Source organism: Camelus dromedarius, chromosome 4, assembly GCF_036321535.1.
Source record: "Camelus dromedarius isolate mCamDro1 chromosome 4, mCamDro1.pat, whole genome shotgun sequence".
Lineage (NCBI taxonomy): Eukaryota > Metazoa > Chordata > Mammalia > Artiodactyla > Camelidae > Camelus > Camelus dromedarius.
In genome coordinates, this window is record NC_087439.1 from 33,095,305 (window position 1) to 33,110,579 (window position 15,275).

The following is a 15,275-nucleotide window of genomic DNA, read 5'->3' on the forward strand; positions in this document are numbered from 1 at the left end:
CTGATTGGTAGATGAGTAGATAGATGAATAGATAGATAGAAAGAGAGAAACTATTTTCTTAACTGGGCCACTAACTACGTGGGGGTCCTCGAACGAGTCATTTAAATACATTACAACTAAATTTGGGTGACTGTAGCTGTAGGGATTTTAGAGCTCTAAAATATTACAATTCTATTAAAAAAATTAGACTCTGAAAACAAGAGAATAAAGCTGATTATAATCTTGATATACAGACGTTTTCCTCTTTTTCATTACAATTAATATTTAAAATGTGCAGTACTTGCTTTATGCTGGTACTATTCTAAGAGTACTACATATGTTAACACATATATCCCCATTTTATAGATGATTAAATTTGAGGCACAGAGTTTAGGTGACCTGCTAAGGTCACACTGTGGGGTTGAGTTTTGAACCCAGTCAATCTAGTGAATCCTTCTAAAATTCAAATTTGGCTGCCTCTTAGAGTCTCTTTACTGCCTACGTGCTTTTCACACACATGGCGGTTATCCTGGGTGTATTGTCTTATTGGTGAAAATGCAGGCGTTGTGTTTAGTATTACTGAATAATCAAGTGTATTCTTTCAGTGTCTTTTGATTTATCAAGTTCTGGTGGAGAACTTATTTTCCCACATCAAACGCTTACTTTTTTGAGTCCTTTACTATTCTTTGTTGTTATAAAGTTTCTATCTTTAATTCTAAAACACTATCAAACTCAATCCACAAAACCTTTACTAGATGATAAAGTCTTTAAAAATCCTGGAATTAGTGAAGGCATCTTTGTTATCAGATTAACAGATGTGAGCAAAGAAATTTTTTTATAGTTTCATAAATAAAATTGCAGGTAATTTTGAGTTTGGCCATGGGGATATATATGCTTATACGCTTATCAAGCATCTATTAATAGTCTAATACTATTAATAGATACGGACTATTCCTAACATATGGAGTATTCTTACAGAAGTAATAAAATGTATATAGTAATAAATATAATATTCAAATAGAAGTGACAATTGCCTCAAGAGAAACAGAGTGCTGTACAACAAGGTAGAAGGGAAAGATTACAACCAGATTGGAGGGAGGAGATTTGTACTTAAGCCAGGCTGTATGGAATATATGACCATTGCATTGGCCTCAGAATAGAGTGGGTTTGAACATGTAAAGGAAGTTTACCAAGGAAAATTCAAGTGGTAAATGGATGTGAGCAAGTGTACCAAGGCGGGAAAGTGTGAAGCATTTACCAGTAACAGCTAAACACTTTAAACACAAAGAAATAGTTCAAAGGAATGGAGGAGCTCATTGGGTAGCTCCAGACCACTGATGCCGAGATAAAAAGCTGGAATGTATTTCTTAAAATAGGCTTTTGATTTAAAGTGAGACATGTGTGACTCTTTCTTTCACTTGAATAGGTAGAGACTATTGTAGGCTTATGACTTGGTCTCAGGGAATGGAGAGGCCCAAGGAGAAGAAGAGAGACAGGGACAGCAGGTTGGTGGAGCAGTCAGGCCACACGTTTGTTGCTTAGGTTTGCAGTTCTATGTGGGAGTGGTTCGTGGCACCCCAAATTACAATAGTAACATCAAAGATCACTGATCACAAATCAGCAGAACAAATGTAATGATAATTTTAAAATTTGAAATATTGTGGGAATTACCAAAATGGGACACAGGGACACGGAGTGAGCAAATGCTGCTGGAAAAATGAAGCCGATAGCCTTGGTAAACACAGGGTTACCACAAACTTTCAGTTTGTAAAAAACACAATATCTGTGAAGCTTAGTAAAGCAAGGTGTGATAAAACAACATATGCTTAATAGTCAGAAAAGAGCAGGCCGAAGGCAAAAGAATGAATGCTATACCACAATGAGAAGAAAGGAGATATTCTTTTCTCTGAGACGAGAGGAAGGAAGAGGCCCTGAGAAGATACATACACATACTAATGCAGAGTTTAGATTTCATGATTGAGGGAGTTTAGATTTTATGCGTTGCCTTAACCATCAGTTTCTTGAGAAGAGTCCAAAACTTTTGGAAAAGATTCAGTTAAAAATGAGACAGTTGAACAAATAAACAGAGATAAAGGGATTGTTAGCTGTTTGTGGACTAAGCAGAGAGTCAATAACATGGACAGGTAATGTGACCAGATGCTCTCAGCTTCAGTGATTCTCTGGGTCTGGGGAACAGAAGTTGATGAGGAAGGGTAAGTTGACCCAGGCAGTAACATGTATAAAAAGAGAATGGGGTCAGTAAGGCAAGGACAGACAGTCTAGGGTGCTGAGCTAGGTGTTCACTGACATGGCAGGACCTTGGAGAGGGAGTGGAGGAGGGAAGCAGTCAGTTTCTGGAGGGGGTTATTCTGCGAGAATCTGGAGGAGCTAAGGGACCATAATCACGAATGAAGGATAAAAAGTGACTTCCATAGGATTGAAATAGGAGGGGTTCAAAAACAGATAGTTGTATTCAGAGAGGCAGATTTCAGAATTCAACATCTTGGATCTGAAGTAGTTTTAAACGATTTTGAAATCCAAAGTGAGAGCGTGTATGTGGGGAGCTAAAATGAATTGAAGGACACTCAAGACTTTTGTTTGAATGATTAACATCAACAACAAAGATGTACTACCCAGCTTTATTAACTGTTTATAATGTGCCAGGCTCTGTGCTGAGTGCTTTACGTCTATTTACTCAATTTATCTTCACCTACTTACTGTGTGGTAGGTAATAATCACAGCCATTGGGGTGATTATTTTTCCCCCCTAAAATTCATTGAATTGGTTGGTCTATTGGTTGGTTTAACGTTGTATAGACATAGCCTTAAAAAGAAAATAATCACATCAGCATATCTAAATAGTTCATGGGGGACATTACAGAGCAGTTCACTTAGAACAACATGTTACATAACACTGGCTGTGGCTGTGGCTGTTACTTAAGGCACAGTCTCTGGACTGTTTGAGAGAGCTAACCAATTTGCAAGTACAAAAAAAAAAGATCTCCCTAGGAGCATCTGTCTTCAGAAAAATACAGGATTTTTTTTTGAGAACTTGCAAATTTTAAAAATGTTTTTGTTACTTTTCAAGGAAAAGTGAAACTTATTTGAGTCATTCTTATGGTAAATATATAATTTATTGTCACCATGTAGTATATACTTCTCAAATATTTGTAGGAATTATGATCAACTGAAACTCAATATATGCTTTTAAGTTAAATGCATTAGTTATTTATTAGTAAATAGAGAAGTGAACAAGCACTCTGAACTGATCATTAAAAATGCATCACTTAACATTCTTAAGTGCTTAGTTGCATTATGATAGGATAATTGCAGCAATTTTTATTCCTCATTCTATTAAATAGACTATTCAGAACTGTAGTACCTTATACAGTTATTTCCATGGAGTTCCAAAACCCGAATCAGGTGAGGGTCATGGCTTAGCTGCCATCTGCTTAGCTTTGTTAGTGTTTCTCATTATAACTCAGTAGGTCAGTGTTAGTGTTCATGACAGGAACCCAGCAAGACGAGAAGTAATGAAACAGCTCTGAGACCAAGCGAGGCTCTGCTGCTCCAACTGATGGACAGTTAATTACCCGAGTATAAAACAGTGAGAGCACTGGGAGAAATAGACAACTTTGCAATACGGTAGATACACAGGTACAATATTATTGGTGGTTTTTCAGTGAACTACACTGTTCAATTAGAGGCCATGAGCTATCCTGTGGCAGAAGAGGATATAATTTTGAGAAAAACAAAATATTTGGTTTTCTAAGAATCTCAGACTACCCTTGAATAATGCAAGGGTTCATCTGAGTAAGATTACATTTGGCCCTCAGTATCCGAGGTTCCCCTACATCAGAGGACTCAACCAACCCCGGATTGTGTGGTACTGTACTATTTGCTACTGAAAAATATCTGCATGTAAGTGGACCCGCACAGTTCAAACCCATGTTATTCAAGGGTCAGCTGTACTTGGAAGAACATTCCAAATCTAAGTTACTAGATCAGTGTTTCTCATCTTTAGCAGCACATTAACAATCAACTGGGAACTTTATGCAATACCAGAGGTCTGGCCCCACTCCAGGCCAGTTAAATCTAAATCTGCAGAGAGTAGTACCCAAGCATGGAAATATATTTTTTAAAGGTGCCTCAAGTGCTGCTAATGAGCTACAAAGATGGAAAACCTCTATTCAAAAATAATTATTACTGGTATAGATTCATTTGTGGATAACTAGAACTTTCTTTTTTAGTTTCAATTCATACTACTTATACAGAAAGACTTGCATAGTTCACACATTGACCACTGACTTTAATGTTTTCAAATTAATTAATATTTAATTATTCTTTTTAAAACCTAACACCTAACTTTTTAGTTTCTGTAGAGAAATTTGGGATATGAGAATTAAAAAGCATTATTTCCAGGAAAAAAATTTGGAATCTGTGCCAAATGTCCTTCTAAGCCTGTGAATAGTATGCAGGATTTATGTTTATCCATAGGGTTATATGATTAATTCTGTCATTTTAATTAGGTAGAGAGAAAAATAAACAATTAGCTGTAAAGCTCTCATGGCACTTACGATACGCATGTAACTATCATTAGATACTTATTACCGATAAACATTTTATAGCATTTAATAATTTTCATATTTAATGGACTATAGATACTTTCATACAGTCTCTTTCCATAGGTTTCTAGAGTTCACATTAAAATAATTTATAATTTGGTGACGAAAGATCACAATGTCTAGTTTCATGACCAGTTCATCTCTTTAAGGGTAGTGCCAAGAGTAGTGCCAACTTCTCCTCATTATGCCTTTCAGAAAGAATGTATATGCCCCTGTCTTAAGTGGCCAGTGTTCCTTCCTTGTATCGATTTGATCACCTGCAAGAAAAACATAGACTAATCTAAATTTAGTTTTACAGAAAATGTGAAATAAAATGCTATTTATTCATTTTAAAACCTCTTACACCTTGGCTTTATGTTTCCGGTTGGAGATTTTTCATTACTATTTTTTTTTTAATTTAAAATGTCTCAAAAATATTTGCTATAGTTTCATTAAACTCCACACATTGTTTTCAAAAGATATTCTTTTCTTTTTGTTTTTTTCAACTAGGACCCCTACTATGGCTGGTGGCCTATTTTCTATTGACAGAAACTACTTTGAAGAGATAGGAACTTACGATGCAGGAATGGATATCTGGGGTGGAGAGAATCTTGAAATGTCTTTTAGGGTAATTGATTTTACTTTATTTTTTGACTCTAAACATACTATGCTATAGCATGCACAGACTCAGTAATTTACTGTCATATCTTTTTTTGTGAAGTGATGCAAATTACTGATCAGTCGGTCATTTTAATACTTGTTTAGAAGCTCTGCTTGAGTCTTTTTGCATGCAGTATTTACTGTGAAATGGGAAATTAGAGGCATTTTAAAAGTTTTCAAAAGTAATTCTTTTATACATAGTACAAAGGCGTTAGGGCTTTCAGCTTTTGAAATAAAGAAGGGCTTTATTTTTTAAATAAAGCATTACCCTATAAAATCACTTTGTGTTTTTGAACTAAAACTTGGAAGTGTCTGTGATATCTGAATTTGCAAGTGCTGCCTGAGGTTATTCTCCAGTAGCTTTAAGAATAACCTATGATCAAAGGAATTCTGGATAATTCAAGTAGCATAACTGTTTTCACAATCATAGACATTATTGTGTGGTGAATCAGTTTGAATAAGGCAAATGCACTTGTTAAATGGCCTTCCAAGTGAACTGAAGTTAAGGATTAATCCCACATATATCTAATACTAGGAAGCATATGAATAATTTAAATATTTGGTTATATTCAAAAATATAAAAAAATGGGCACATAAATGTGCCTCCATGCTAAGAAATGATAAGGGCTAACATAATGGGGTTTTTGTTGTTGTTTTCCGTATAATTTATCATGAACGATTCAAAACACTATCGTTTTGCTAGCATTATTTGCACAATAAAATTATTAGAGTTTAGATATATTTATCAATGAAGTTCAAGAGTTATGCCTTTTAATTTCTCATTTAGAAAGTAAACTTTGTTTTTCACAAGCATAAGTATATTTGATGTTGTGTAAGAAAATGCCAAAATTTGAGAATAAGAATTACTTTGAATTTATATAATGTGGAACTTAATGAGTCTTGGATAATCTGAATTATTTTAGAAGCACTAGACTGTCCTTGCTATACAAATTTTTGCCTATAAACCTTATAGTCTGATGTCTGAGAAGGTCATTAGTTAATGGAATTTTATTCTTCCCATGTTTATACTTATAGTTGGATGGAACTTGCCCCACAGGACTTAGTAACATACTCAAGAATATCTTCTTTTCATCAAGCGCATAATATATCTTTTTGCACAATCTCTGGGGACACTTGGGGACCCAACTTTTCACTCAGTGTAGCTGTCAAAGTGCAGAATATAAGAGTGGACTGTTTAAAAAATAGAAGAAGAAAAAAGAAAGAAGAAGGGAAAGGAGGGGAGAAGGGAAGAAAGATAGCATATTCAAAAGCTTAAAAGTAATTTTCTCTTACCCTTAGATTTAATGAAGAGCATATTTAGACATTCATTAACCCCTATTCCTTGGATGCTGTGCTGGGAATTCATAAGAAAAAATCAATATAGCATTATTGGTATTATCTAATGACCCTACTGCCTACCTTTCTTTCTTTCATTTCTAAAATTCTTATTCTCCTCTTTTCTGCTCACCTGTTAACCTTGACTCTCTGCCCATGGATTCCCCTTACTTTTATCACATAGCTCCCAGATCAGATGGATACTGTTCATCTAACTGATTGAAAGGTATGTTAGGAAGAACTTAGGGAGGAATGTGTTAGGTAAGAATTTAGTGGAATAATATGCTAACCCAGGAGAACATTATCAGGAAACGCAACAGAGATATTAATGTCTCAAACAGGAAGATTTGAGAATATGGTATGTGATGCAGATACCAGGTGGACAGAGTGAATGCAACTAGTGGCCATAGGAAGATCAGATCACTAGATAATAACACAGGAGGTTTTCTGTGATGAGTTGTTTGAGATTATTTCATAAGTGACTGCTTCTTAATTCATGTTTTACTTTCCTACCTGTGACATAAATATGTGTTTAATAGTTCATATCCTAGCTGAGGAAGCTATTGAGTTAGTGAAAACACTGGAATAGTACATTAGCAAAAGGAAGGCACTCCCCCTTTAGGTAGATTTCATGAAAAGATGCATGACTTAATGAGATGAGAATATATTAGGGATTTATAACCAGAAGATGTGTGTCTAATATCCAGCTTAATTATTATACAACAAACATATTTTAATTATGTAATATGTCCTTTACACTTTCCAAATACTGAGGCTACAAAAATGAATAAGGCATGATGCTTTTACTCTAAAAGAAGCACATCTCAAAGGAGAGATACATAGATATTATCGACAGCAGAAATGACAGTTTCTTTTATAAATTTATGTCTGAAGTTTTCTTGCCTCTGTCATGTTAGTATAGGCAAATCACTTAGCCTGAACTATGAAAAGGTTATTATAATAATAGTAAAGTTATAGTTATTTTAATCTATATAGCTCTTATCTATGTAGATTTGAGGATAAGTAAAAAACATAGAAATAGTAAGTGCCTGCAAATATTAGTATTCTGACTGGCCTTAAGGAAGTTTAAGCCGATCCAAAGGAATACGCTTTTAGGGATTTATTTATGTATAACAGTATCACTTGATGTTTGATGACTAGAGTATTGTAAGTGCTGACAGACCTTGAATATCTGATGAAAACTATAGACATCCCAAGAAAGATGCATCAGTCTCTTACCCATAATTGATTTGAATACAGTTTCCAAGGGTTGAAGAAACCCTTGATGTCTCTGGGTAAGAATTCTTGGCATTAAATAATAGTGACTTCTAATATTTATAGAGCTAGTAAGTAGAATAGTTAAAAATTGAGCCCCAGCATTCTGAGACCGGTGGCTGTGATGCTGACTGCTGTACTGCTGCCTCTCCCAGTAAGGTCCATCCCTCCATAACATGGCAGTCCTGACAGCTTTTAGTGCTATCTGGAGAGAGGGGAGAAGCTAACATGCAAAAGGGGTCTTCCTCTCAATGCTGAGAAGGCTGTCTCATGTAGTGATTTTATCTTCTCCTTAGAGGCGTTAGCCCTTTATGGTAGGTGATGCATGTCCGATAGCAGTGAGAACATGTTGAGGTAGATTCTAATGCTTCTGAAAACTTAGGCTCAGGATTGTTCTCTATGTCCTTACACAAAAGTAACCAAAATAACATAAATCCTAAGACATAAATGTTAATTTCTAACTGATAGTTATTGATTTCCTACTCAGTAGGTGCAGGGCATACAGTTGTGAACAAGAGAAAAAAATAAGTGTCTTTGTGGAACTTATACTTTTAGTGAAGGAGACAGACAATAAAAAAGAGAAGTTAAATATATTAATGTACTAGTGATGAGTATTAAAAAAAAAAAACTAAGGAAGGGAAGAGGAATACGAAATGGTAGATGTCGGAAATTGGTAGGGGTTGAAATTTCAGACAGGAAGAACTCATGTATGTGTGAGAAAATGACCCAAGTTGTAGGAAAAGTAAAAAACCTCAAAAAACGTAGAGGTCTCATTGTTCAGTGCTCACTTAGGACCAGCAATGGTGCCTGCGCCCTCCAGCCAGACTGATTTGTGGGGCACGGGGTAGAGTAAATATTGGGAAACTACATAATATGCTTCAAAATAGCCCATGGAACAAAAAGAAGTCAAAAGAGTAATAATACTTTGAACAGAATGAAAATAAACACAAAGCATATCAATGTCTGTGATGTCACTAAAGCAACACTTAAGGGGAATTTGTAGCACTAAACATCTGTTATTAAGAGAAGAAAATATGAAAGATCTAAACTCAATGACTTCAGCTTCTACCTTCAGAAACTGGAAGAAAAGGGAGGAGAGTAAACCCAAAGTCTGTAAGAGAAAGGAAATAATAGAGATCAAAGCATAAATTATGAAATATAAAAGAGGAAAAGTTTAGATAAAAGCAATTAAACCAAAAGCAGTTCCCTTGAGAAGATTTATACAACTGATAAATCTAACCACACTTCATAGGAAAAACAGAAGACACAAATTACCAACATTGGGAGTGGTAACAGTCACATCATTATGGATCTACAGATCTTTAAAGGATTAGAAAGTAACATTTTTTTACACTGTTATGCTAATAAACATGACAACTTTGATAAAATAGATAAGTTCCTTAAAAGACACAAACTATCAAAGTTTATAGGAAGAAATAGATCAACCCAGTAGTCCTACATCTAGTAAAGAAAGTAAATTTGTAATTTAAACACACTTTTCACGAAGGAAACTCCATTGCTAAATGACGTCACTAATGAATTCTACCACATATTTTGGGTAGAAATAAGAACAATTCTACACAAATTTCCAGAAAATTGAAGAGGAGATATTACTTTGCAACTCATTTTATAAGGTCATCATTTTCAAATAGCAAAACTTGAGACATTACAAGGATAGAAAACTATACACCAATGTCCCTCATGAACATAGATTCAAAAATTCTTAATAAAACTTTAGTGAGTCAATCTTCTCAATATGTAGCTGAATATGCAGCATGACTAAGTGAAGTTCATCCCAGTAATGCAAAAAATGGTTTAACATACAAAACTCAATCAATGTAATTCACCATGTTAACAAATTAAAAAAGAAATATCAAATGATCATCGGAATAGATGCCAGAAAAGTATTTGACAAAACCCAAGTTCTATTCCTGATTGAAAAATAAAAAGAAAGCAAGAAAAAGCCCTGGCAAACTAATTATAGCAGAGAACTTCCTCAACCTAATGAAGGGCTTGGGTAAAACAGCCTACATTATACTTAATGTTGAAAGAGGGAACGCTTCCCCAAAGAGCAGGAAAAGATAAGGACATTGGCTTTTCCTTTTTCTGCTTAACATTATGGTAGGGTTTTTAGGCAGTGTAATATAGCAAGAACAATAAACAAAACATTGGAAAGGAAAAAGTAAGAGTGTTGTTCCAGATGGCATGATTATCTAGAAAATTCAACAGAATGCATTAAAAAAAAATCTACCAAAACAAAGCAGTGATCTTATGTTTGCAGGATACAAGAATACTACAGTCATTGAATTTCTCTATACTTGTAACAAACAATCCAAAGTGAAATAAAAAGTCAGTTAAAATGAAATCAAAAATATAAAATAGTAATAAATCTGACAAAAGATATGCAAATGCCCTAACTCTGAATACTATGGTATATTGCCGAGGGAAATTAAAGAACAACTAAATAAATGGAAAGATATACACATTTATGATTTGGAAAACTCCATATGATATTAAGATGTCAATTCTCCCCATATCAATATAGTTTCAATGCAATACTAATCAAAACCCCAGTGGCCTTTTTTGATAGAAATTGACAAGCTAATCCTAACATGCATCTGGAAATGCAAAAGACACTGACTTGCCAAAAAAGTTTTGATAAAAAGTTAAAGAACTAACAGTATAGAATTTCTAAATGTATTATAAAGTTATAATAATCAAGACTGTGTGGTATTGGCATGAAGACAGACAATAGAACAAAACTGAAAATTTGAAAATGCACCCACAGATAAATGAACAACTAACTTTCAAGAAATACACAAAGGCCATTAAGTGGAGAAAGGATAGTATTCTCAATAGTGCTTGAACAACTGGATATCCACGTGGAAAAAAATATTTTAAATCCATACCTCACACTATATAAAGAGTTAAAAGGTAAAACCTAAAATTATAAAATTCTAAAGAAAACATAGGAGAAAATTTCTTGTGATCTTTGATTAGGCATCCCATAAAAGTAGAAATCAATAAATTGGACTTTATCAAAATGAAAAACATTTGCTCTTCAAAGCCACTATTAAGAGATTAAAAGGACAAGTCACTGACAGGAAGAAATTGTTAGCAAGTAATATATCTGATAATGCACTTTCCTTCCAGAAAAAAAAATCCAAAAGACTCTCAAAACTCAGTAATAAGAAAACAATTAACCCACTGGAAAACGGCTCAAAGATTTGAACAGACTCTTCACTAAGGAAGGCAGATAGATGTCAAATAAGCACATGAGAAAATGTTTAACATTATTAGTTATTAGAGAAATGGATTTAAAAGAATGAGACTGCACTACACATCTATCAGACTGGCTAAAATTAAAAAAGACCACATTGGTGAGGATGTAGAAGAGCACATGCAACGGCGGTGGAAATGTTAAGTGGTACAATAACTCTAGAATATAGTTTTACTATTTCTTAAACAACTCCTAGGTATTTACTGAAGGGAAAGGAAAACATGTCCATGCAAAGAGATGTACAGTAATACTCGTAGTAGCTTTATTTGCAATAGCCAAAATAGAAACAATGCAAATGTTCATCAAAAGGTGAATAAACTATGATTTGTCCATACGTGGAATTCTAGTCAGAAAAGTGAATGAACTATTGATAGATCCTACAACATTGCGAATCTTGAAATAATTATGAATGAATGAAACAAGCCAGATAAAAAGATAACATACAATATGAATCCATTTATATAAAATTTTGGCAAATGCAAACTAATCTGTGAATGACAAAAAGCAGATAAGTTTTCTAGGGACAAGAGATTGGGGTGGGAGGGGAGAGTTGGAGGGAAAGATTAACAAGGGTCATATGAAGACTTTTGGGGTTAATAGACTATTCATTATCCTGATTGTAGTGACAGCCTCACATTTTTCACATATGCCAAAACTTATGAAATGGTACAATTTATATATATGCAGTTCAGTGTATGTTAATTATACTTCAATAAAGCTGTTAAATGTTAAAACACACACAGACAACCCAGAGGCATCCTCCAAAGAGAAATAAATGAAATACAAATGTAATTGATGGTATCTAGTCAGCTGTAGACCTCTATACTTGAGGCAAGATTCTCATTACATTTTAGTCCAGTTACTTTCAATACCCTGTTGATCATATTCTAGCAAGCTACCTCAGGAAAGCTAAGGGGATTCAGTAAGACAACACTTACTGAAGTTTGTTTTAAATAAATGCACCATACTATGGAAATATTGATTTTATTATTATCTTTAAAGAAATGGGTTGTTTTGTCAACAACCAAAATTTTAATTAACAGGATTGAATTTACTTTAAAAGCTCCAATTTTCTTTCTTTCCAAATCACAGTGAAAACAATCTTTATCTGAAGAAATAACCAAGTGAAATGTCTCATGATGTGAAATCCATTTGTTTCTAAAGTGTGCAAGCAATGAAGTTGAAAAGAAGTGACAGCTGACATAATAAATAATGGAGGAACAAAAGGCAGACTATCTCATTGAGCAGAATAGCATGGTAAATGAGACGAGAAAGTTTGTGGACTTTTTGGGGATTGTGGTATCCAGGTGTTTGAAAGTATCAAAAGAAAGTAAACAATTTTGTAGACATGTCCATGCAGATCAGATTTTGACAAGTGAACATGTTAGTCCTGATAATTTGTTAGACAGAAATCAATCTAGACAAGAGTCTAGTTACTTCCCTTAGAACTTGTTGGCCTTTATTTAAATTTAATTCATGCAAACTGAGCATAGTGAATTGTCTGCCAGTTTATAAAACTTGACTGTTTTTGTTTTATTTGGCCAGTCATAGAACCAGCCTATAATAGAAATCTTTTAGTTAACTTACTCTAATGAAGTTCAGGTGTCAGCCACAATTTTGGTGGAGATAATTTTGTGGAATACTTTTCTTTAAATATGATAAAGCACTCTCTATGTGATAAAGCACATACAGATTTCTCAGCCTCTTTTTTCCCCAAGATTTATTGACAAAAACTGTATATATTTGAGGTTTGTGACATGATGGTATACATATATATTGTGGAATGATTACCACAATCAAGCTACTTAACATATTCATCACCTCATGTAGTCACCTTAAGGTCTACTCTCAGCAAATTTCGAGTATGTAATACAACATTATTAACTATAGCCACCAGACTGTACATTAGATTTCAGAACTTATTCACTTTGTAACAGAAAGTTTGTACCTTATTAGCCTCTTTTAAAAAAATATCTAAAAGAGCATAAACTTAAACATGAAAGTCTAAGAGACCATGTTCATGCATAGCCTCCAGAAAGAATATAAACCAGTACCAGTGGTTTATATTAGCAGACTACTCTCTGGTTACCTATCTAGTGCAGGATAAACCTTAAACACATTCCAGATGGCTTGAAATTTTTGCTTCTGTGCTTAGAATTAGATTTTCTGGCATTTGGGCCACCCCTCTACCTTAAACCATCGTTTAAACATATCTCTTTAATGAGTCTCCCTATTCTTTGTTTAATTGAAATTACAGAATATTTCTGAGTAAGAGATAGCTGAGACATTATGTCTAATATTATATATTTTTAAAGCATTGGGTCAGTAGGATCATAAAATGATATTTAATTAAGGTGTCTATAAAGTACTTTATTTTTCCAAAACAAATGGGTTAGAATTTTATTTTAAATGTTAACCGTAATACACACCTGATTTTCTCTGCTCCCTTAGAAAACACAAGTGAAGAATAGGAAAATTAGATAATCAAACTTTAGGATAATTTTAGAAGATGTTCACAGAACTTGTTTCACTTTTAAAATTATAGTAGCGTAAGGCTTGGTAATTTTGATAACTATACCTCTTCATTTAAACTTTCTAGTTCACAAAACCAGAATATGAGAACAGACTTGTATTGGTCAGTCATGCACGTGATGCTTCACCTCGTAAACATACACTACGTGGGCACACACTGTTTTTAAGAAACATAAGGCATTGTAGGAGACTCAGGTACACTAGAACTTGTTATAAATCTCTGGTTCTCTTTTATGGTCACTGAGTTATCTCTTAAATGATATTCTTTGAAAAATATTTTTCGGGTTGTTTGTACCACTCACAATTTAGTGACTTCTTGAACTAATAACATTCACTGCTTTTTTTGTGTGACCTCACAAAGTCTTATTATATGAGTGTTACTTTGAGAATGAAAACATATATTTGTCAACCTGCAAATATACTCATCTAATATCCAACTTATTCTGTTTTCTCTCTGTTTATTTTATCCATTTATCTATCATTTATCTATCTAGTAATCATCTGTCTAGCTACCTATTTATATAAATTTATGTGAGTGTGAATAATTAAATATTCATGAAGACCCAGAATGCAGGTCTAATTGTAGTTATCATAAAGGATATAATGTGATAATAAATATATGGATTAAAAAAGTTTATAGCATAAATAGTCTATCTCAAATGAGGGTGGAGAGGTACTTAGCAGATATCTTGGAGAAACTGGGACTCAGATAATTAAGAGAAATAGGGAACTAGGAAACTCTGAAGATGGATAGGAATTAAATGCATTGAAAAAAGAAAGAAATGGAATGAAAACGATACGATAATCTTTTAAATATACATTTTTATTTCCATTAATATATAAAGCAGAGGTGAATGATATTGTTACAGGATTTATTAAGAAATATTCATTGGGAATAAATTTTATTGGATGATCATTCTAAGTTTTTGTTTTATCTTCTTGGATTAAACTATTTAATGGAAATAAAGGAAAATGGAAGAGAATCTATTGATTTCTACACCATGATAAAAACATTTTGGACAATGTTGTTCTTTAACAAATACAGGTACATTTCAAAGATACTAGGCAGAATTTCCCTGTATATAGCAATAGCAATAATCCAGATGTACCTAGCTTTTTACTGAGTTTCAGCACATTAAGAAACCAACAAACTTTATTAGAGATCAGTATCTGAAATATCACTTTTGGGAAACACACTCCAATTCTGTGACTGTTTTTTGATCCCTCTCTGCTAATGTGCAGGTATTCCATACGTAGGTAGTCACATTAACTATAAAAATCTTTATGATCCTTCTGATTCTTAAATATGAAGGACCTTGATTTAACTGTTTGCATTTATGGCAATAAAATGAGCTTTTTGAAGAATTTAATGCTCTCAGAATTATGGCACAGAAAAGTTTGACACTTTCTGTCGTGGCCAATTTTTACTAATGCTTCCCATTAAGTGTACTTAATCTTACAAAATAGCACTGAGAATTAAGTCAATTATCCTGCTGATTTACATTTAAAGTGCACCTAAAATATTCTGATAATGAAATGTTTAACTTTCTTTTTGTATCCAAATATGTGCTGCAGTGAATTGACCTTGAACTATTTGAGCTATTTATTTTA

The 15,275-nt window shown here is 33.6% G+C and overlaps 1 protein-coding gene across 5 annotated transcripts in view; it reads left to right on the forward strand.

The window, feature by feature from the left end:
• Positions 1–15,275, forward strand: part of GALNT13 (polypeptide N-acetylgalactosaminyltransferase 13) — a 458,027-nt gene that overhangs the window by 300,223 nt on the left and 142,529 nt on the right. For all 5 annotated transcript variants that reach the window (XM_031451413.2, XM_010985618.3, XM_064484785.1 and 2 more), the window contains one exon: positions 5,093–5,210. In XM_031451413.2, coding sequence (XP_031307273.1) covers positions 5,093–5,210 — 118 coding nt within the window. The remainder of the gene's footprint in view (positions 1–5,092; positions 5,211–15,275) is intronic.